The 22148-nt window shown below is 43.1% G+C and overlaps 2 protein-coding genes across 2 annotated transcripts; both read right to left on the bottom strand.

The window, feature by feature from the left end:
* LOC306905680 (uncharacterized protein) lies at positions 1-4071 on the bottom strand. The gene is made up of 6 exons (XM_079476499.1): positions 2823-4071; positions 2245-2312; positions 1349-1639; positions 1216-1257; positions 918-941; positions 1-754 (listed from the first exon to the last, which is right to left on the bottom strand). Exons 2-6 carry the CDS (start codon positions 2300-2302, stop codon positions 588-590), a joined length of 582 nt encoding a protein of 193 aa, XP_079332625.1. The 5' UTR covers positions 2303-2312; positions 2823-4071; the 3' UTR covers positions 1-587.
* Positions 4072-7865: 3794 nt separating this feature from the next.
* LOC306905683 (uncharacterized protein) lies at positions 7866-13324 on the bottom strand. The gene is made up of 6 exons (XM_079476502.1): positions 13229-13324; positions 10100-10167; positions 8932-9198; positions 8790-8837; positions 8515-8550; positions 7866-8413 (listed from the first exon to the last, which is right to left on the bottom strand). Exons 2-6 carry the CDS (start codon positions 10155-10157, stop codon positions 8286-8288), a joined length of 537 nt encoding a protein of 178 aa, XP_079332628.1. The 5' UTR covers positions 10158-10167; positions 13229-13324; the 3' UTR covers positions 7866-8285.
* Between the last annotated feature and the right edge of the window lie 8824 nt (positions 13325-22148).

Below are 22148 nucleotides of genomic sequence, written 5' to 3'. Positions count from 1 at the left end.
TTTAGATAATATAACAATCTTTATTTATTTCATTGCAGTAATCCAAACACCAACGAATCAATCTACAATAAACAACATGTTATAAAAGTACAAACATTTGATTTAAGGATGCAGCAGCATAAAAATACACGAATAAAACCACATACCAAAGAGCAAAGAATACAATCTCTTAAAAAGTAGTTTTGGTTTTCATTTATGTGCTTAATGTTAATATCATTTACAGGCCAAAAGTCCATGGTACATGTTTTCTCTTTTTCCACATTGATATTATAAGAAAACAATACGGCTCTTCACATTTATGTACACACACACACAAATATATATGCAGAATATTAACTCTGATAAAGAGATCAATAACAAAAAAATATTTCATAGAAATCTGAGTATAAAACAGACGAAATAGCTTTAGTGATTTTAAAACACACAACCAGAGTTTTATAATGTTTCCCTATTGAACAGACAGTAGCTTTTATCTCTGGACACACAAAGCTTTTAATCCATCAGAAGATCTAACAGTTCTCACGACTCATGAACCTGCATGAGCTTCATCTGAAACCTGAATATTGTATATTGCTGTGATGCTGATATTACACTTCTGCTTTTACAGGTTCATTGATGTTCTTTTCTTCACGTTCTACCAGATTAAAGCGTCTCTGAAGAATGTTAAAGCAGTTGTATTTCTTGAGGATCAGTCCCACAGCAACCACGATGAACAAACAGATGACAAGACCGGTCACAACAAGCACTGCATTATCTGGTTGAAAAAAAAGAAATGTAAGTTATCTTTATAGATTGATTAAAAAAACAAATTTATTGTACTAGAGAGTAGAACGGCTATTGCTTTATTTATTCTCTATTGATTCAAATACCTATGTAAATAATCAGTGATCAATAATGAAGATGAATAAGTTGAATACCTTTTTGAGTTTCTCCTGTAGAGTCTGTTAAGATTTAAAACCACAATTAAAAACCCACATCACTCCATACAACAATATTTATGAACAAAATCTGTGTTTAAAGATTTAAGTGTGTGCAGAGATAATAAAACAATCTTAGTCAGTGTCACATACAGTGTGTGCTCATCATAAACTAAACATGATCAATCGAACATATTTTTCATTTACACTCTTTGAAATCTTAAGACATGCATTCTGTTAATTGATTAATTAAAGTATGAAATGTAACCCGTGACATAAACATAGAATATGTTAATACCTGGTGCCTCAAATGGTGTTTTAATTATTTGTTTAGGACCCTCTGTAAAAGATTATAAAAACATTGTTAATAGATTCATGATAAGATGTACAACTGCTAAGATCATAATAAACATTATGCTGTTATACTGTACCTGCTATGTTCACAGTGAATTCTGCTGTCTTACTACCTATTGAGGTTTGTATATAGAACTTGAATGCTGTTGTCATAACTTCATTTGCAGCGTAAGAACATGAGAAGCTGGATAACTGTATACAGGAATCCTTTGTGAAGTTCTCTCTACAGATTGTTGAGTCTTTGTCTTTATTCATAAACTTGTATATCTTCACGCAGCTTCTGTTACTCTCAGAAGAGACTCTGCAGGTGGGAGTTAAATTATCCCCCACATGTCCAGTCACATCTACACAGGTGACATTCAGAGAACCTGTAAAAGAACAGGTTAAGATATTTAAACCTTTCAAAATATACAGTAAAAATCTTTTGTCTCAAGGAACAAATTAAATAAACACACAAAGACGTGTATTATATGGATTTAAAATCCACCAATTAGGCTTTCTGTCATCAACTAAATGGTAAATGCTGTATTAAGGTATGGCAAACATTTGTTTAGACATAAACCATTTATAATGTTTTTTGTGTTATTTGAGCAAGTTTTTGCACAAGATGTTTTTTTAAAGTAAAAAACTGTGTGCAAAAATCAAACACTAAAAATGTAAGCAATATTTACTTTACAAAAACAAGACAAATCTTGTTATCTGAACACACAAGACTGACTCCAGACCAGCTGCTACTCTCCTCATGAAGACTCCAGGCTTGCCTACATGATTCATCTCCAGAGTTTTAACCAACTGATCTAATACAGACATCATATGCTGCACACTCTTGAGTCTGTTTGAGCTCATGAGACTAGAGGAAGGAATGCACTCTTTGAATGCTGACAGAAGGGATATCTAGGTCACACACTACTAGAACAGCAAACTACAGATGCTCATGCACTTCACCCGTAAATGATGATAAAAGAGAAATTACCTTCAGCAGCTGTGAAGACGCAAACCAGCAGGAGCAGTAGAACACATACAGCACCCATGATCCAACTCCTGTCATGAACGAGATATGTCAATTTAAACTTGATCCAATTTAAAATGCAAAGAAAATATTACTTAAGTCTTTAAGATTACTTAATTTCATAATAATAAAAGCATGACTTTTGCTTTGAGTTTGTTTTTTGTACTCATGTTTACATGTTGTGACACATTACACACATAATGGTTTTGCCTCCTGCGATCGTAGAAAAATGCACTTTATTAAAGAATAAATCAGCAATTCCCAAAACCGCCCTGCATCTTATAAACACGTCAAGCAAAGGTCAATATGCTTTAGGCTACTATAAAATAACAAAGAGACTATCAATGAAATAACGACAGATATAGATTATTAAAAGCGACATGAAATTATAGAAATCCCATAAATCATTTTATTCTAAGACTTTTAAAACCATTGAATGCATAAAATAAAACTATAGGAGGCATGCATTCAGATGAATATCTGTTAGTAAATGTAGTGATAGTTCTGTAGTTTGGTTAAAGTTTACAGTAGTGAACACTTACTGTCTGTCTGTCTTCACTCTGCGAGATTCAAGATTACACTGAACCTCTTCAGCAGCGCTCACGATCTTCAGAACTTAACTTTCACTTTCAGGATGACATCTGATTTGTATAGCCTACACCCACTGGAGGGGGGCACCGGGTCCCATGCCTTTTTCTATTTGCGACACAAAGCAAGCTTAAAGATAATTTAAAGACATATCTTCAACATACTTCACAAACTTCATTAACTTGTCTTTTTCAAGAATTTATTATTAAAAATGTTCAAGAAACCAGTCGTTTTATGACTCCAACATATATTATCTTTAAAAGCAATATAGTCTAAACAAAGCTTTTCAAAGTTTTTTTGACCACTTGCATTAAACTTTACTGCCTATAACAGCACACATCTCAGCCAAAGTTACTGCCAACTTTTATGTCTTAAACTAGAGCCAGTTAATAAATCATTTAACTTATTCATTGATTTCTGAAAGCGCACAACACAAAAGACAAAGGATTTCACGAGACAGTTTTCCTTTAATGTGTGAGACCTGACTGGCTGATGTGCAATAGTTTGTTAACCTCCCTCAAACTCTCCTTTCAGCTTTCATTTACCAGCTTTGCACAAACATATTCTGATGTCCATCCGTCTATTAATGATCGAGTAAACGATAAAAAAACGAAAGAGAGAGAAAAAAACAACATGTATTTCTCCTCTTTCCTATGGACAAAATCTAAATACACACAAAAAAACGAAATATTATGTTATGTTGAAAAAAACGTCTGCATACATTTGAACAACTTTTTTGATTGTTTATAAGCAATAGAGATTAATTAAATTCTCAAATAAGAAAATACATTGCAGTTAAGTGCGGATTTGACACATTTTTGTTTATGAATATAGTATTTGCCCTTTAAAATATAGAAATTCACCACATAATCAAACATTTTACAATCATTAGTTAGTTTCATCAAACTTTAATAGCTTAACTCAGACGCGTTGCGTCACCCTTGCTCGCCTGGGTGCGCCCTTTGCTCTGCGTGCGCTGCAGTTGTGGCACAAGGAATCACGCAGACCGTGAATTAGGTTACTACATTGCATATAGATCCGTTTTTTGTCGCAATTTTCAATGTAAATGATCACACAAATAAACGAAATAGTTAAAAATTAAACTACGTGCCTCAGTAAAAGGGCTCTGGCGACGCCCCTGCGGAAGAGTGACGAGGCTCAACATTGACACACATCCGCACAACACATTCGCAGTTTATCGTCTGTGATACAATGTTACACATTCGCTGTTTCATCTACAGCACTTCACTGTCAGTTTAAAGATCATGTAACTTTTAAAGCTCTTATTTGCTGATGATAAAGATTTTTCAGAGTCTGAACACCAGAATCTAAATTACAGTGTACCTAGGGAATAGATGCGTTCAGGTCTTTCACATGCCCAGTGTTTCTGGGAAGTAAACTTTCTCTTTGTAATAAGAATCCACAAACACACAATAGAAGAATAATTGAAGGTTAAGTGAAACTTAAATCAAGGTACGGTTAGGGTATGATAAGTAGGGTTATTTTAAAGCAAACGTTCCTCTCAAAGGGTTTTACATAACATGAATTACCAGTTTAACTGGTCATTTCAATTTCCTCTTTCTGTCTGGGTCATATTCCATCAGAAGATACCATCATCAATCTCTATGGAGGGAGGAGGATGCTCTTCTGACGGGCCAGGCTCTGTGGAGAGATAAGACTGGGGTGAATGATAAGGCTTGAGTAAGGGATTAGATTCAACTTTATTGTCATTACACATATACAAGTACAGTGTAACGAAATGTAGTTTAGGTCTAACCTGAAGTTCAATTAGCACGTGCAGGATATACAGTTAGAATAAATACAGAATACAACATTAGGAAAATGTGGGATGAACACGGTTACTGGCAGGGAGCTTAAGGAGTATTGATGGGAATTTGTATTCATTTGAGTGATTTGTTCTTTTTCAGTTCGTTCACCAGAATGATTCGTTCAGACTCGTTCACTGATTGATATATTACATACATACGCCAGGAGGTCTTATATGTAGTACAAGCAATTTTACTAACGTGTTTGTACAATACATCATATTCTGTTGTTGTTGCGAACGAGAGCGACTCACGTACTGTATTGAGCGATTGACATGCTTTCTCTAATTCATTCGGTCAGCAGGTCCTCGTTCAAGTCCATTCGAATGTCAGATGACCGAATAGTTCAGCGAAGAGGCGTCTTCGTTCAGTAGCTCAGACCAATGATAGTGTTTTAACATCCAACACACAGGGACTATTGGCTCATGATCAGTCGGTCTTTCACATCAGGACAGGGATCCCAGAATCAGGTGAAGATTAAAAGTACCTGACGTGACCAATTTATCATATTTAATAAAAGCAGTATTAGCAACAACAAACTATTTGCATGCGTTCGCACGTTAAAGTCATTTAAATCATGGTCTTCCACTCATTGGATGTCCGAGAACAAGTCACTACAAGTCACCTTGAATAAGTCAACATGTGTTTTCAGTTAGAATCATTACAGAAATGTGATGAAGATCTTTCAAAGGAAGATTGAGCTGATAGGTTTGTTGTCTAGAGACCGTGACTTTGAGAAACAAACTAACAACCGCTGCTGAGCGAATGCAAAGTTACAGGAATACCGTAAACAGACTAAATGAGCTCGTTTGATGTAGAGATGAAGAGTGTTTATGTCTGCTGTTAAAACATGCAGATGCATATTTTAAAAAGCATGGAGGAATGTCTGGGATGAATTTAAAAATAAAATCATATCCGTACTGACAGCTGTGAGTGTTGGACTTTTCATTCAGTCCTGCCTGTTCAAAAATTTGAGGAATCGAAGAGACAATTTTTCACAAAAATAAGTGAAGTTTATTATCAGATTTAAAAGTTTCACAGCGCGCTGGGTTGTTCCTCCACAATGAGCTGAACCAACAACTCAGAAAGTTTCACAAAAACACATTAAATACAGAATATGACGTCGATCTCTCTCCTAGCCAATCTGTGACCTCATTCAATTCTGGGCAGTTTCTTCTTCCTTCGGCAGCCAATCAGTACTGCCACCTCGAACTGACTCCATTTTCAAAATCTGTAAAACACGTTGTCCAACCCCCTTCCGTTCGCTCACTCCTTCTCATCAGCAGAAGACGCTTTTGTTACACACACACATAAGCAGAAGATGCTTCCCCCTCATTCTGGGCCGTTTTCCTTTGACAGTCAATCAGCGCTGCCATCCTCCATCTCCAGATAGCCTCTCTCTTTTGAACTCCCACCACATACCATTCTCTGAAATACAACATCTGGCAACTGGGGGAACGCTCAGAAACCAACCTTTGTTCACAAGTTTAACAAAACATCATTTGGTTATATAGCCCACAAACGGTTATATGATTAAAACATATCTATTAAACTTGAATCATGTAACATAGAAAAATACATTTGATTAAAACAAAATGAATCATCCATTTTTATATTGATCTATATTGATCTTAAATCCCCACATGAGCATGGCTGGCTCGTGGGGTTGTGGGCCCTAGTCAAGACCACAAATATGGGCCCACTAGTGTAAAAATTGTCATAGCACTTCAGTTTGACAAGTGAAAATATAACACATAAAGATAACAAGTGATATATTTATGTGTAGAAGTGTTTTTTTTAATTGAAACGTAAACCAAGCTTTAATAGTGCAACAGCTGTATATAAACATATTGAAATAAAGATAAGTTAAGACAAGGAGTCGATTCTGTCATGATTCTGCCGCATCATGTCATGTTTCTCTTGGTTTAGTGGCAGGATCATGACAGAACCTCATGTTAAATGTGGAGAGAGACAATTATTGTTCTTATGGCCTTCCATACTCTCTCCGGTCTCGTCATTGTTCCCATCCTCTCGTTACCCTCGTTATTGATTAATTCCCTACACCTGTTTCCCTCTTGATTTGCTCCCTTATTTAAGGCCGCCGGTCTTCCCTCCAGGGTTGAAGCCGCCGGAATCCTGTGGCCGCCAAAGATCCCCAGCCAGGCATTCCAGGTCGGTGCAGCCGGGCATTTCCGCCTGGTGGAGCCGGGCATTTCCGCCTGGTGGAGCCGGGCATTTCCGCCTGGTGGAGCCGGGCATTTCCGCCTGGTGGAGCCGGGCATTTCCTCCTGGTGGAGCCGGGCATTTCCGCCTGGTGGAGCCGGGCATTTCAGCCCGGTGCATGCGGCCATTCCAGCCCAGTACATCCTAAGGATGGACACCGTTCTGATTTTTTTTAAATGAGTTTATGCATTAAACAATGTAAACCAGAACAAACCTTTATTTTGAGCTTGCTTTCCTTTCTCTGCTTTTCTCTTTTTAGCTCCTGAAAAGCATTTTGTGCCATAGTTTGCCTAAGCCTACCACCGCAACCTCACTAAAATAAGTTTATCTCAATTAAGATGAGGAGCATTTCTTGATGTAACGTGAACATGATGTTGTTATGATATAAACATTTTCCCATAATCCTGAACACTCCAAGCATGCGCAATAAGACGTATTTGACATCACCTAACGTACCTCTGCAATCGCGTCATAAACATTGTGCAGGTTGCTACTCTGCTCCTATTTCCTAATGTTTTTTGTCTTTATTTATACTGATGTTTTGTATTTATTGTTATTCACTTTTGATTGTCGTGTCTGTTCTGTGATTTCTTTTCTTAATAAGATCCCTGTGGACGTTGCACTTTTTATTAGATGAGTCTGATAAGACTATAAAAAGTAACCTTTGAAAGTAAGACAATGCGTTGCCAAGTTCGGGTAAAGTGTTATTAGAGCACGATGGACTTTTCCAGTCATTATTTACCAGTCCTCCCTAATGCCCTGAAATAGACCCACTTGGTAGTAAGTAGGTCTCAATTTCCGATCTTTACATTCTCAAGCAAGACAAGTGTTTACACAAAATATAGGACAGAGAAACATCAGAACACAGTCCAGCTGAGTTGTTCATCCCAATTCACCATGCCATGATACAAATAACAATATTAAAGAATATAACAGACATCAATCTTTAGATAATATAACAATTTTTATTTATTTCATTGCATTAAACACAAATTAATCAATCAACAATAAACAACATGTACATGTTATAAAAGTAAAAAAATAGCTTTTGCTAAAATTTGCCAAAACATTAATATTATGAGAAAACAATACGGCTCTTCACATTTAAAAAAATATATATATATGCAGTGTATAAGGAATTTGTTTAGAATATACTTAGAAATCTTTGTATAAAACAGACAAAAGAGCTTTAGGGAATTAAAAACACACAACCACAGTTTTAGAACTCAACAGACAGTAGTGTTTATATCTGGACACACAAAGCTTTTAGTCCATCAGAAGATCTAACACGACTCATGAACCTGCTTCATCTGAAACCTGAATATTGCGTTATGATGTGACGCGGATGTTAGTTACACTGCTGTATGATCACTGGTCCCTGACATCCTCATAGCTCCTCTGAAATCCACACGTCTCGGTGAAGTTGTACTTCTTTTCAAGAATGAATACCAGAACAATGATGGACAAAAGGATGACAGCAACGCTCAAGCCAAGTGCTTTGTTATCATTTTGAAAAAAATGAATATATTTTAGCTGATGTTTCAACACCCTAAAACAATTCAGCATTAAATGACCAGTGATTATTTCAATACATTACCGGTTATGACAGGTTTTCTTGGAGGATCACCGTTAACTGCATAAACAGATTACAAAACTACCATTAAAAAGCCCAAAGTATATCACTTTGTACAACAACATGAGCATACTGTTAGAAACATTGTGTGTTTGATGAAGACGTGTGTGCGGAGCCAATGAAACAACCAGAGTGACATCAATGTGCTTTCATCTTATTGAAATTCTAACAGTATTTTTAAAAATAGTTTTTATTAAAAGTTTAACAAATGAATCAATGACATATACATAAGTTCATACCTGGTAGGTTCACATTTGTATCGCTTTGTTTTCCAGAGATCTCCATTCCTAATGAATTCATTAATATGAGAGATGTATCATAATTATCTATTCAATTAAAATACTGATTTCATAATAAACAGTGTTACATGTTAAACCGTACCTGTTATGTTCACAGCGAAGTCTGTTATTTTGTATCCATGTGAGGTTTGTGAAAAGAACCTGAATGTTGTTGTCATGATTTCATTTGCAGTGTAAGGACATGAGATGCTGACCAACTGTTTGCAGGAAATCTTCTTTTTACAGATTTCTGTGTCTTTGTCCGTTATAAACTTGTACGTACCGTTTGTGTTTATCTCACAAGAGACTCTGCAGGTGAAAGTTAATTTATCCCCCACTTGTCCAGCCACATTTTCACAGGTTACTGAATCTGCAAAAGTTAATATTTTGAAGTACACAGCAACTGAAGAAAATATATATTCAACAGGTTTTCTGTCATCAACTAAATGGTCAATTCAATATTCATGCAAAACATTGCAAACATGTATTTAGACAAATCAAATGCATGATTAGAAAAAACACTCTTGTCATTAAAAAGTACAACAATGTAAGAAAATGTTTACATCAGAATGAAGAATCACTTTCTATTGTGAATTTCTTCATTATCGAGCCGCATCATCTGCACATGGATCATCACATGACTCCAGACCCCCTGCTTACGTAAGATGGTAACTACCCATTTCCTGGGGGTCCTGGCACGCATACGTTATCCATCTTCTGAATCTTTACAAACTGACCTGAAAACTGTTTTCATTTTGACTGGAAATTGTTGTGGAAATTGTGTGTCTTTCTCCGTCTTCAAGAAACACTCTGGAGACTCAGGTTTTGATTCCAAAAGAAAGACTTTATTTTCATGACTCAAAGCCGAGTTGGTTGGCAAAGCAACTGTTTGGCCTGGTCGAGGGAACGCTTTTATAGGGGTCCTCTAACACACACGTCAAATTAGTTATTGGGTCACATGAAGGCCCCCAAAAAATAACTAAGACCCTAAGCACAGCTAAAGATAAATTTACAACGAGATGAACTTATAATGGTAAGAAATGTGTACATGATTTCTTTATATTTTGGTTAATAAGATCTTCAACAACTTAGACTGTGGGCCTCTTGGGGCTGTGGGCTCATTACACTAGAGGAAGGAAATCTGTCTGCCAATGTACTTTCCACAGTGTGTGGCACAGAAATCCCTTCTGTCAGCATTCAAAGAAAGACCAGCAAACTGCACATGTTCATACACTTTACACGATCACAAATTGTGATAAAAGAGAAATTACCTTCAGCAGCTGTGAAGACACAAACCAGCAGGAGCAATAGTACATCAACAGCACCCATGATCCAACTCCTGTTGTGAAAGATGAACATTAATATAGTTATGTCAATTAAAGCTTGAGCCAATTTAAAATTAACTTAAAACGCAAAAATTACTTTAGTCCACAGTCAATACATTTACATTTACAGATTATACACTAAATGTTTACTTGTCACACAATTTCTGAAACCTGAAACTCAAACACCAGAACTACACACGAAATAGGCAAAACCACGCACTAATTCTCTCAGTTTTCATTTTCATAATCACTTTTTGCAAAACACAGCACACAATTCTCTGTGTAACACACAAAAATCTTACAGGAAGTGTATTGATTTCCTTTTTCAAACACAACCAATCAAAATGCCACAGTGATTCATCAGTGTCTCACTAACACCTCACATGTGCAAACACTCGTTGCTTTACTTAACACCAACCAATCATGACTTTGGAAGGGGCCTATAAAAAGGCAAAGGGTCAAGTTATAAGTAGGTTTTGAACAATGGATGCAAACAATTTCAAGCAAGGGAACAAAGGTAACAGTCACAACTGAGACGTTCCCCTTCAGTCGGTCTCTCAGCGTTGTGTTAGATTACACGCCACGGCCCTGAGCCGCACCACAACCTCAACTAGCGAGTCACAAGTGAGCCTTACAACAAGGCGTAATCTTCCAGTGGGATCGGGCAAGCGGACATGGGGAGTTCTTGAGACAGCTATGCCAAAGCAATGGCATCCATACGGAAGCCGTAAAGTGCCAAACAAAACAACAAATCGCAAAACAAACAACAAATCTAAAAGCCAAAAAACGAATCCCAAATCACAATTACAAATCTGAAAACGCAACACCAAATCTGAAAACACATTAACAAACCATAAAGCGCAACAACAATTCTGGAAACAAAATAACAAATCGGAAAACACAACGACACCCTCTTGGGACTGCTAATAATTAAATTGATGGTATTGGTAATGATGTTATTCTTATATAGGAAATCCCAAATGCTCCAGAAAAAGATGAAGGTGGTGTTGATGTACCTTTTCCCAAAGCAAAGGGCAAAAATATAGCATGTGACATGAAGTATTGTGACCGTACCCAGCCAGGAGGAGACATGGAGCCTTGATACACCCAACCATTGACGCAAGAAAAACAATTCCTTTTTGTAGCCAAGTGACCGACTAGTGACTACTCCACCTCAAATGAATAAGTGCAAATAACTTGCTATAACACCACTCAAGAGACTAGGCAAGAGTCACGAGTTGTAATTCAAAATCAGTGTTCGATTTATTACGATAAAGAATTTTACCAAATTTTAATTAAAATCACAATAAATAAACATCAAGTCAAGAAAGCCACAATACGAAAGAACAAAAATCTAAATAAATCTACCAGGACCTGAGGGTTCCTTCAAAGAGAGTGGGCTAACACAACACCAATTGCGCAAAGAGTAACCACACCACTCAAGATCACACCAAAGGCACAGCAAAGGTGACAACTTTCAATATGATAGCACCACTTTGTGCAAAAAGGAGTCAGTCCACGTCAGGACACACCTGCAACAAACAAGAGAACCACATTAAACCAAAAGATCCAAATAATGAATCAAAACCAAAACCACTCAATCAATATAGGCTGACAAAAGAAACAAACCAATCATAGTCATCACTTTTATTTAATTAAATCAAAGGTCACGATATTACCACGTGACCGATTCCACGCCTTAGCTAATTATTCACAGCCACCATAACGGCGCGGCAGTGAAGGGCAGAATGACCACACCTGAGGTGACGGTAATGACCCTTAATAGAAAGAAACTAAATACAAAGAAACCCAAAATAACAAAAACCACAAAGGTAACTTGCTCCAGCTCCAGCTCCAAACACATACCATGATCCACAAAGAAGAAGGGACAGGTCCCGGGCCATGACGTACGCCAAGAGGCATAACCTACAGGCTTTTATACCTAACCATACAGTATCTCAGTAGTCACACATTAGGTGATTATTCCAAATGTAGTGGAGTGGAGGCAATCATCACAATCACTTTTTTCAAAATTATGTTTGGTTCACTTCACATGCTTGATGTATTTTCTTTATTTCTTACTGTGTACAGTGATACTGTATTCACGATCACAAATGCTTAGAAAAAAATACAACACAGTACATAAAAAGTTTGGTTTCAATCTTGCTTTTGTTTTCACCTTGAATTTTCAACATCTCTCCGCCATTGCTTTCAATCTTGTACAGAAATGTACATAGGAGCTCATGAAAGAAGAGCTTTAGGTTTTGAATCGCTGTGTGTATATGATATATCAAAAAATATAACATTATGGTAAAGGTGTTTGCAACAGAAGACAAATGTTTGCTTTTGAAATGTGTTTGTGATACTTTTAATGTAATGCTTCATTTTGCAAGAGATTTAAGATTGCAAATGTGTGTGCAATTCTTGGATTTGTGTGTAAAGTTTTGAAAATAGAGGCGATGTGTTGAAAAAGCTGTATGTGAAAATTGTGCAAAAATCTGAATGTGAAAAAAACTAATAGCATGAATTTAGCTTTGCATCCGTTTTTTTATTAATGTTACAATTGTGTTAAAAATAAAACACCACGCACTTCTTTTTCAAGTTAAGATCGTGTTGTCTTTATTTTATAATCTGTTTTTAACTGTCTTAATCTGTTTAGCTGTCAATCACGTTCAATGCACATGACACACATACTCGTTTTGCCTTCAGCAATCGTAGAAAAAGCGCTTAACCATCATCACCACACAACGGGTTAGTGCACTAAACCAACACATAATAAGTGTGATTATTGATAAACAAAATCCTGTAAGCTGTCAAACACATTACCGTAATAAAAGCAAAAGTCAACATGTAGACTATTAGTTTACTGTCATAAACAACGAGACCATCAATAAAATAACGACAGATCATTTTGTTACAGATTATGCAAATCCCATAAATCATTTTATTGGAAGACTTTTAAAATCATTGAATGCATAAAACAAAACTAGGAGGCATGCGTTCAGATGAATATCTGTTAGTAAATGTAGTGATAGTTCTGTAGTTTGGTTAAAGTTTACAGTAGTGAACACTTACTGTCTGTCTGTCTTCAATCTGCGAGATTCAAGATTACACTGAACCTCTTCAGCAGCGCTCACCAGCAGTAAACTTCAGCACTTAACTTTCACTTTCAGGATGACTCAAAGTTACTTCTTGATTTTAATCGTCTCATGTTGTGCGTCTTGAATTAATGAAGCCTACCCATTGCCCCACAGACACACAAGACATTTGCAGTTTACTGTCTGTGATACGCTGTTTCATATACAGCACTTCACTCTTCTTGTCAGTTTATATTAAAGATCATGTAACTTTCCTTGGGAAGCTCTTATTGCTCTTTTTTGCCCATGAGAATGTTTTTTTCTGAAGAGGTTCTGAAAGAGTTTTATAACACCAGAATCTGAATTCAAATGTATAAATTGGCACACATTACAGTGTATGGACTATATTTTACTAGCTAAACGTTCTTGCGGTTTGTATATAAATCAGCGAGATTATTTGTAGGCCTACCTCTGCAAAGTATGTGACCAGTGTTTCTGTAGGCTACTGGAAAGTAAACTTGCTTTTGAAAAAAACAATCTAGGGTTTCATATTAGGACCAAATAAGAAGAGGGGGTAGAGTAGCCAAAATCTTGAATCAAGTAAAAGTACTAGAGAAATTGTTACTCAAGTAAAAGAAAAAAGTCACCATTTAAACAATTACTCTGAATAAAGTATGCAATGAAAAAACGACTCAAGTAGCCATTATGTCACCCGGTGACAGGGCCGAGGGTTATTTACCACACTCCGGAGGAGCAGACACCAGAGAACACCAAGAGGCGGACAACAAGGATGAGTTTAAAAGGTAAGTTTCTTTATTAATCTAAAAAGGGATAAAAGCAGGGGTGGGGATGCTCGTGGCTGTAGCGTGGACGCAATGAAGAAGCGGGGGCTGGTAAGTACTTCTCCGTCCTTCAGGTAAGGATATTCCTCTCTTGGTGGGCCTGTGGCTGTAGCGTGGACGCAATGAAGAAGCGGGGGCTGGTAGGTACTTCTCCGTCCTTCAGGTAAGGATATTCCTCTCTTGGTGGGCCTGTGGCTGTAGCGTGGACGCAATGAAGAAGCGGGGGCTGGTAGGTACTTCTCCGTCCTTCAGGTAAGGATATTCCTCTCTTGGTGGGCCTGTGGCTGTAGCGTTGATGAATGTGAGGAAGGGGGGGTGCCGGTAGGTACTTTTCCGTTCTCCAGGTGAGTATACTCCTCTCTAAGCAGGCTCGTGGGACCGATCGGGACTTTCCTCGTCGTCAGACTCGTGGAATTACTCGTGGGGCAGGCAGCTTCTGGACTTGGATTCGTCAACGTGCTCACAAAGCCACCATCCAACTCGTCACAGAAGCTCCCTCTTTACTCCCTGTAAGGGACGGACAATTCGATAGTGAGGCAGGCAGTAGTAGGTGAGACAAAAACCGGGTACTTTACCAGCCTCCACTCTCGTTCTGGATATACTGGAAAGGCATCATCAGAAGAATTGGCAAGGCTGGGCTTTCGCTGAGGCGGGATACAATGCTCGTGATTTGTGGCAACAACGGAGCATTGAGTTCTCCTTCCTCCCCTACGCCATGCGCACGATCGTTAGGGACCTGGAAACAACTACGGGGACAGTTCAATTCGAATACATCTTCAAGGTTATAGACCAGTTTCATCCATCAGAGACTCAGAGAAAACAGTTGTTCGATCTCACCACACTCGTGCATAAATCACTCTGGTAAATCCTCACACGTGTTGGTTTCACTCCATCAGACACTGCAAACTCACTCTCTCTTTACAGCGATTAATCAACTCGTTTCTCTCCTCTTCATAGGGTGAATGATCCAAAGGTTAGTAGTTCCAAACGATAAACCCGTACTCGATGGTCTCCCCAGCTGGTACAGTTTCTGTTCCTCACTCACCACTCACTGCCACTACGATGATCCTCGAGTATTCCTACAGCGCTTCACAACTGCACGAACACTCTCTTCCCCCTTCCTCTTCTCTTTCTTTACCATGCTTTCAGCCTCTCTCTTTATACTGAAGCACATGCTTCAATGAAGCGCTAATCATTAGCTTCAGCTGGCGCTCGTTATGGTGTCGCACCGGCATTTCTTCCCCCTAACAACGAGTCGCAGTCTCTCTTCGGTTCCTGGTTCGTTCACCCGGTGACATCCTCCCCCACCGGATCCGTTCTAGTCCCGAGAACGGGGTCTAAACTCCTATTCTCTATACCTGATAGGAGGTACTCCTCGGGTCTCCCGCTGGGAGCGTCGAGCTGGAGCAGCGGGTTCTTCCTCCCTGAGTTCAGGAGTAGGGGCTCTAGGGAACATAGCCCAACCCACCCAAGGTGGTGCAGGGGCCACAGGCGCCGGCGGCTCCTCAGTCTCTTGCCGCGGATAGTTAGGGCAGGGGCGAAGCAAGTTTCGGTGCAGGATTCTCACAGGGCCGGCCTTCCCCTCTGGCCGGATGGTGTAGACGGGCTGGTCAGGTCTCTGTCGTTGCTCTACCACATATGGCACGGTTTCCCACCGGTCGCTGAGCTTCCCCTTCCCCTGGCGCCGGTTGTCTCGCACCAGCACCCGTTCTCCGGGTAACAAGGGGGCCTCTCTGGCAGTACGGTCATACAGACGCTTGTTCTTCTGGGCGGCCACGTCGAGATGTTTGGACACTTTCTCATACGCAGAGTGGAGTTGGCGGTGGTGTCGGTGTACCCATTCGGTGGTGGTGGCGGGGGCCTCGACCACTGCTGCTCCAAGGAGCAGATCCATGGGTAAACGCACATGTCTCCCAAACATCAGGTAAGCAGGGGCATAACCCGTAGTGCTGTGGACGCTGTTGTTATAGGCCTGCACCAGTGCCGGGAGGCTATCCGTCCAATAACCCTGGTGGTCCGCATCCAGAGTCCCCAGTAAACTCAGAAGCGTCTGATTGAAACGTTCGCATCCCCCGTTTCCCTGTGGGTGGTATGGAGTGGTGTGGGTCTTCCTGCATCCGTACAGTTGGCATAGTTCTTGGATGACACGGGACTCGAAGTTCGGCCCTTGGTCCGAGTGGAGTGTTTCGGGACATCCAAAGGGCTGGAAGACATGTCTCCACAGAGCGTTGGCAGTGGTGGTGGCGGTCTGATCTAAGGTCGGTATGGCCCAGGCATACTTGGTGAACAAATCCGTAACGACCAAGATGTTCTGATAACGATCTGTTGGACGACTCAAGGTCAAGAAATCCATAGCCACCATATGCAATGGGGCTCTGGGCCTCACCGGAACCATGGGGGCCCTCACGTTTCGTCGGGACTTAAACAACACACAGCGGGGGCATCCTTGTACGTGCCTCCCCACTGATTCTTCCATCCCGCTCCAGAAAAAGTGCCGGCGCAGCAGTGATACCGTCCGTTCTTGACCCTGATGTCCTAGCCGATCGTGGTAGGCCTGGAGCAATGGCTGAATTTGGGCTTCAGGCACCACCACCTGGTATACCATCTTGTGGGTCCTCGAGTCCAAGACAGACCTACAGATCACTCCTTCCTGCAACGTCAGTCGCTTCCAGTGCCCCAGAAGCTTCTTTAATCCCACGGGCTGTCCCCGTCGTTCATCCATCCCCGGGAGTTTGTTCCGCTCCAGGTAGGTCCGCAGGGTAGCCAACCCTTCATCCTGTTCCTGCCTCTCCTTCCATCGGTGGGGGTCCCATCCCCAACTTGCCGGTACTCCCTCCGATCGTGTTCCAGGTACCTCCACTATCCCTACCATCAGCCCTTCCTCTGATTCTGGTTCTGGGGTTCCTCCTTCCCCCGACGGTGGTAATCGTGACAGAACATCAGCATTTATATGTTCACGGCCTGGCCGATACTGCAGCCGATAGTTGAAATTGGCGAGCTGAGCCACCCACCTCTGCTCCACCGCCCCTAGCTTTGCGGTTTGGAGGTGGACCAATGGGCTGTTGTCGGTCACCACCAACACTTCAGCTCCCCACAAGTAGTCCTTAAACTTCTCACACAAAGCCCACTTCAGGGCCAGCAGCTCGATTTTAAAAGAGCTGTAGTTGGCGTCGTTCCGCTCTGCTGGGTGGAGACTCCGACTGGCGTAGGCGATGACCCTTTCTGTTCCGTCCTGTCGCTGGGCCAGTACGGCTCCCAGTCCGCTGTTGCTAGCGTCGGTGTACAGTACAAAGGGTCGGGTGAAATCAGCGTAAGCCAGAATGGGGGCCTGCAGCAACTCCTGTTTTAGCCTCTGAAAGGCGGTCTCACACTCTGGGCTCCAAGTAATCGTGGGGGAACTCCGGCTCCGTGAAGAACCGGATCCGACCAGCAGCGGATTCAGGGGCTTCGCAATTTTTGAAAAGTCTTTTATGAAGCGTCTGTAGTAGCCGACAAATCCCAGAAAAGACCGCACCTGCCTGACGGTCTTTGGTGGAACCCAGCCCTGTACTGCAGACACCTTCTCTGGGTCAACAGCCACTCCTGCAGCGCTCACTCGATGCCCCAAGAACTGGACCTCCCTCTTAAGGAGCTGGCATTTCCCTGGCTGGAGCTTCAGTCCATACCGTTCCATAGCCCGGAAGACTTGCTCCAGATGTAACAGGTGAGAGTCAAAGTCGGGGGAATAGACGATCACGTCATCTAAGTATACCAGGGTGGAATCCATCAGCTGTCCCCCCAGACATCGCTGCATCAGCCTCTGGAAGGTCGCAGGGGCGTTGCAGAGTCCGAAGGGCATGCGATCCCACTCAAACAGGCCAAAAGGGGTGGTGAAGGCGGTCTTCTCTCGGTCTTGCTCCTCTACCTGTACCTGCCAGTAGCCACTCGCCAAGTCAAGGGTGGAATACCAGGCGGCATTGGTCAGTCCTGTAAGGGAATCCTCGATCCGGGGCAGGGGGAAAGCATCCTTCTTGGTGACCAAGTTCAGTTTGCGATAATCCACGCAAAATCTCCAAGAGCCCGTTTTCTTTCGTACCAGGACAATTGGGGCGGCCCATGGACTGCTGCTCTCCCGAATAACTCCACGTCCCAGCATCCCCTTTAGTAAGGCACGAACCTCGGAGTATAAAGTCGGGGGTACCGGACGGTACCGCTCTCGACTGGGTGGAGCGTCTCCGGTAGGTATAACGTGTTTGACGATGTCGGTGCACCCATAGTCCTCATCGTGGGTGGAGAAGACGTGTTGCCACTTGGCCAACAAGCTCTGAAGTTGGTGGGTCTGCTCTTCTTGTAGGCCCTCCCCCTGCAGGGACTCACTCCGCAAATGGGTCGGCATGCTGTGGGTAGCGGGTCCATGACCAGATTCCTCCCTTGCCAAACCGACCTCGACCACCGTTGCGCTTACTTGGCAGAAGCGAACCTCCTGCTCCTCCCTCACCTGATGGGAACTCACTGGCGTGATACGGGTCAACCGTTGGTGACGATAGAGTTGGACAGGGTAAGTGTTCGTGTTTCTCACTTTAACTGCAATTCGGCCCCGACGGGCTACCGTTAACCCCCGAGCAACTTCGACGGCCTGACATTCCCAGTGGGGCTCGACAAGGACACACTCCTCAGGACCATCGGCCCGCTCAGGAAGACGGACCCAGACCACAGCCTCGCTCCGGGCAGGAATGGAGACAGCGTATCGACATGCCACTCGGCCAACGTCCTCCCAATCCTGTTGGGAGCTGGCGACCTGTACTCGTCGACAGTCGGTGATGACACGTTCCCACTCTCGCTTCTCGGCTACAGAAGTGGAACGAAGGGGACCCACGCGAAACAGCTCTTCCCAACAGTCCATGATTACGTTCATCCCCAACAAGGCTCGATGTTCCCCCAGACAGGAGTCCCGCACAATCACCACTTCCTTCTGTGGGATCGTGGTGCCCTGGATCTCAAAGTCGGTCACCTGATATCCGATATAGGGGATGTTCAGGCCATTTGCTCCTCGCAGGGTGAGCCAGGGGACTTCAGCTTCAAGTAAGTGATGGGCATCGAACAAATCTTTAGACAGACTCTCGGCAAACATGGTGACCTGGGATCCTGTGTCTACCAGGCACCGAACAGTAACTCCATTGACTTTAATCTCCACGAGGGGGCAACGTCCCACCAGGCCGTCTCGTGGAGCTGAGCTTAAAAAGGGGTCCATACGGGGGTTTCCGACCACTTGACCCACAGTGGCCAGTCGTCCTAAAAACCCCCCTGTGAGTTACGTCGGGGGCCGCATTGGCGGCTGTAGTGTCCTGGCTCTCCGCAGTTGTTACAGATCGGGCGCCCTTGCCCATCCCACTGGAACCTGGAACTGAATGGTCGGCCGGTACGTCTCCCCGGATCCCTCCCCCCGTCAGAATACGACCGGTCTCGGAGCAAAGGCGGGGGCTCTGGCCGTCCACGACGGATCTCTCCCAGAAGAGTCTTCGAGAACTCAGCCATTTCTTCTCGAACATCCTTCATCAACTCTGCACGTAAGGCCTGTTTCCAATCCGTCGGTTCAGGCAGTACTGGGGCACTAGTACCACTTGCAGCCATACACACCGGCGACTCCATGGTCTGGTGGTGATCCTGTTCCAGGGCTAGGGCCTCTTTACGTAGGTCTTCGAAAGTCAGTGCTGCGTCCCGTCGAAGCTGCAATCTCAGACTCTGTCGCACTGGACCTTCTCGTAACCCCAACAGGAACTGGTCTCTTAATAATGTCTCTTCATCTCCTAGACCATGGTGCTCCCGACTCTTCAACCTGGCGAACTGTTCTCGTAGTCGCAGAGCGAATGCTCGCAGGGTCTGCCCAGGTCCCTGCTTACAGTTAAAGAACTGAGCCCGCAACACTGCCACGGGAGTGGAATCGCCATACTGTCTGGACAAGAACTCAAAGATCGCTTGTGTAGTGGCTCGGACGGCTTCAGGTGCTGCTCGAACTTCTCTCTTTGCCTCCCCCTCGAGCGAATTCAGCACAAACTGTATCCTCTGGGTTTCTCTGAGCCCTTGCAGTCCGGCCAGGTACTCGACTTGCGCTCTCCAGTCTGTCAAGCTCAACTCTGAGCCGGGCCCACCGTACTTCTGAGCCCACGGGGCTCCCATAAATATAGATGCCATCGGCTGCTGGGCGGCTGGCAAATCCTCATCCGCCATCCTGGGTCCTCTGGCCGCTCAACCCCGAGTGGTAATCCTGCCGACTACGCCAAAAGTTATGTCACCCGGTGACAGGGCCGAGGGTTATTTACCACACTCCGGAGGAGCAGACACCAGAGAACACCAAGAGGCGGACAACAAGGATGAGTTTAAAAGGTAAGTTTCTTTATTAATCTAAAAAGGGATAAAAGCAGGGGTGGGGATGCTCGTGGCTGTAGCGTGGACGCAATGAAGAAGCGGGGGCTGGTAAGTACTTCTCCGTCCTTCAGGTAAGGATATTCCTCTCTTGGTGGGCCTGTGGCTGTAGCGTGGACGCAATGAAGAAGCGGGGGCTGGTAGGTACTTCTCCGTCCTTCAGGTAAGGATATTCCTCTCTTGGTGGGCCTGTGGCTGTAGCGTGGACGCAATGAAGAAGCGGGGGCTGGTAGGTACTTCTCCGTCCTTCAGGTAAGGATATTCCTCTCTTGGTGGGCCTGTGGCTGTAGCGTTGATGAATGTGAGGAAGGGGGGGTGCCGGTAGGTACTTTTCCGTTCTCCAGGTGAGTATACTCCTCTCTAAGCAGGCTCGTGGGACCGATCGGGACTTTCCTCGTCGTCAGACTCGTGGAATTACTCGTGGGGCAGGCAGCTTCTGGACTTGGATTCGTCAACGTGCTCACAAAGCCACCATCCAACTCGTCACAGTAGCTCCCTCTTTACTCCCTGTAAGGGACGGACAATTCGATAGTGAGGCAGGCAGTAGTAGGTGAGACCAAAACCGGGTACTTTACCAGCCTCCACTCTCGTTCTGGATATACTGGAAAGGCATCATCGGAAGAATTGGCAAGGCTGGGCTTTCGCTGAGGCGGGATACAATGCTCGTGATTTGTGGCAACAACGGAGCATTGAGTTCTCCTTCCTCCTCTACGCCATGCGCACGATCGTTAGGGACCTGGAAACAACTACGGGGACAGTTCAATTCGAATACATCTTCAAGGTTATAGACCAGTTTCATCCATCAGAGACTCAGAGAAAACAGTTGTTCGATCTCACCACACTCGTGCATAAATCACTCTGGTAAATCCTCACACGTGTTGGTTTCACTCCATCAGACACTGCAAACTCACTCTCTCTTTACAGCGATTAATCAACTCGTTTCTCTCCTCTTCATAGGGTGAATGATCCAAAGGTTAGTAGTTCCAAACGATAAACCCGTAATCGATGGTCTCCCCAGCTGGTACAGTTTCTGTTCCTCACTCACCACTCACCACTCACCACTCACCACTCACCACTCACCACTCACCACTCACCACTCACCACTCACCACTCACCACTCACCACTCACCACTCACCACTCACCACTCACCACTCACCACTCACCACTCACCACTCACCACTCACCACTCACCACTCACCACTCACCACTCACCACTCACCACTCACCACTCACCACTCACCACTCACCACTCACCACTCACCACTCACCACTCACCACTCACCACTCACCACTCACCACTCACCACTCACCACTCACCACTCACTGCCACTACGATGATCCTCGAGTATTCCTACAGCGCTTCACAACTGCACGAACACTCTCTTCCCCCTTCCTCTTCTCTTTCTTTACCATGCTTTCAGCCTCTCTCTTTATACTGAAGCACATGCTTCAATGAAGCGCTAATCATTAGCTTCAGCTGGCGCTCGTTATGGTGTCGCACCGGCATTTCTTCCCCCTAACAACGAGTCGCAGTCTCTCTTCGGTTCCTGGTTCGTTCACCCGGTGACATCTACATTGTATCTGATTGTATACGCCTACTATTCATAAAATATTGTTTTTAATATGAAAGTTTGAACAATCTTTTTAATTATTATTATTATCATAAGAAATAT

This window comes from Barbatula barbatula (assembly GCF_947034865.1).
Source record: "Barbatula barbatula genome assembly, chromosome: 16".
Classification (NCBI taxonomy): domain Eukaryota; kingdom Metazoa; phylum Chordata; class Actinopteri; order Cypriniformes; family Nemacheilidae; genus Barbatula; species Barbatula barbatula.
Note: the sequence above shows the minus strand (reverse complement) of the source record. Positions and strands in the feature narration are given on the sequence as shown.